Source organism: Sciurus vulgaris, assembly GCF_902686455.1.
Source record: "Sciurus vulgaris genome assembly, contig: HiC_scaffold_137_arrow_ctg1, whole genome shotgun sequence".
Lineage (NCBI taxonomy): Eukaryota > Metazoa > Chordata > Mammalia > Rodentia > Sciuridae > Sciurus > Sciurus vulgaris.
In genome coordinates, this window is record NW_027632916.1 from 323,365 (window position 1) to 325,193 (window position 1,829).

A 1,829-nucleotide genomic window follows, 5' to 3' on the forward strand; every position below is an offset into this window, starting at 1 on the left:
AAGTATAGGAAGCTCTTGGCGGTGACCTGTCGGACTCCCAGCTAGTTAGCGCGTTTGGTGGTTGGCGGTCGGTGGTTGTGGTGTGTGGATCTTGGTTCTTTGATTTGGGTTTTTTGTTTTGTCTGGTTGTGGTTTTTGATTTCGATTTGTTGTTTTGGCTTGTTATTATTTTTGTTCTGCTAGCCTCCTCAGTGGGTGTTCCTGGTGAGGATGGCTGTGTTTAGTGAGACTAGTGAGTCTAGTGTAGTGTCGCAGGGGCCTGGCTCCTGCCACAAGCAGCCCTTCCTGGACCAGTACGAGGTCCTGAGGGCCATCGGGCAGGGTGAGTTTGGCCAGGTGCACCTGGCCCGCCATCGCCTGACTGGGGCAGAGGTGGCGGTGAAGGTGCTGAGGCTGTCGGTGCAGAACATCCCAGTGCTGTCGGAGCCGTACGTGCTGAAGAGGCTGGAGCACCCCAGCGTGGTGCGGCTCTTTCAGGTGATGGCCACCCAGAAGAAGCTGTACGTGGTGATGGAGCTGGCGGCGGGGGAGCAGCTGCTGCGGCGCATCCCACGTGGGGGCATGCAGCACGAGGAGGCCCGCAGAGTCTTCAGGCAAGTGGCGTGTGCCGTGGCCTACTGCCACGAGCAGGGCGTGGCGCACCGAGACCTCAAGCCCGAGAAAATCATGGTGGACGCCACGGGCCACATCAAGCTCATCGACTTCGGCCTCGGTGCCAGGTTCAGGCCCGGGCAGAAGCTCCACAATTTCTGGGGAACTCTGGCATACCTGGCCCCAGAGATCGTCCTGCGGCAGGAGTACGAGGGTCCTCCAGCCGATGTCTGGAGCCTGGGTGTCCTCCTCTACTTCATGTTGACAGGCAGCCGCCCGTTCAGGGCCCCTACAGCGCAGGACATGCTGATGGCCATTGTGCAGGCCAGGTTCACGTGCCCAGCTCTGTTCCCGCCCAGGCATGGAGGCTCATCCACCAGATCCTGACGGTCAAGCCTGAGAAGCGGCCCACAGTCCAGCAGATCCTGCAGCACCCATGGCTGAGGCAGGGCAAGCCATGTGCACCCCACTGTCCCAGCCAGGCGCTGCCCCAGAGCCCGGACCCCACCCTCCTGACCGTCCTGTTTGACCTGGGCTTCGACCACTACCACACCTGGCTGTCCCTGGCCAAGAGGAAGTTTGATGCGGTCATGGCCACCTACCTGCTCCTGAAGCACCAGCAAGGCCAGGGGGTAGGATTTGCGTCCCAGGGTCAGCCTCTGCCTCCCTGGCTGAGGTCTCGCCCGCACCCCGAGGACCTGTCCCCTGTCCTGGTGCTGCCCCAGAAGAGCGCCAGCAAGCCTGCCCTGCACACCTTCCCCGGGCCCCCTGAGGGTCCGCTGCCCCAGAAAGCCCAGGAGCCAGGCCACCAGGGCATCAGAGCTGCCAGCCTGCCCGCCGTTCCTCTGCACTGCCCATCCGCTGGGGCCCCCACCCTCGGCAGCTGCCTGCAGTCGGACTCTGACCTCCTGGTGACCGACTGCTCCGCGATCTTGTACGCATGGTCCAGGACAGAGCCCCACGGCAAGGCCACACAAGTGCCTGGAAGCGGGTGAGGAGGACCATCAGCGCCTGCCTCCGAGGACTGTGCTGCTGCCTGCCGCGGGCCAGCTCCAGAGTGGCCCCAATGCCATGGAGGAGACACAGGCCACACCGTGAATGGCCAGCCTCCCAGAAGCTGGAGAGCCGAGCCAGATGGTGCCTGGGGATGCCCGACTCTCCTCTGTGCCCACCTGCCGAGGACCTCAGAGACCCTTCTGCCTGGGACACTTGACCTGCTTGCCCTGTCTGCCCCTCCC

General features: G+C 63.3%; 1 protein-coding gene across 1 annotated transcript; it reads left to right on the top strand.

Annotated features, from left to right (window-relative positions):
* Positions 1-210: 210 nt before the first annotated feature.
* Positions 211-1,586, top strand: LOC306652159 (sperm motility kinase 2B-like; the record flags this gene model as incomplete). The annotated part of the gene is made up of 2 exons (XM_079125196.1): positions 211-909; positions 951-1,586. 2 exons carry the CDS (start codon positions 211-213, stop codon positions 1,584-1,586), a joined length of 1,335 nt encoding a protein of 444 aa, XP_078981322.1.
* Positions 1,587-1,829: the final 243 nt, after the last annotated feature.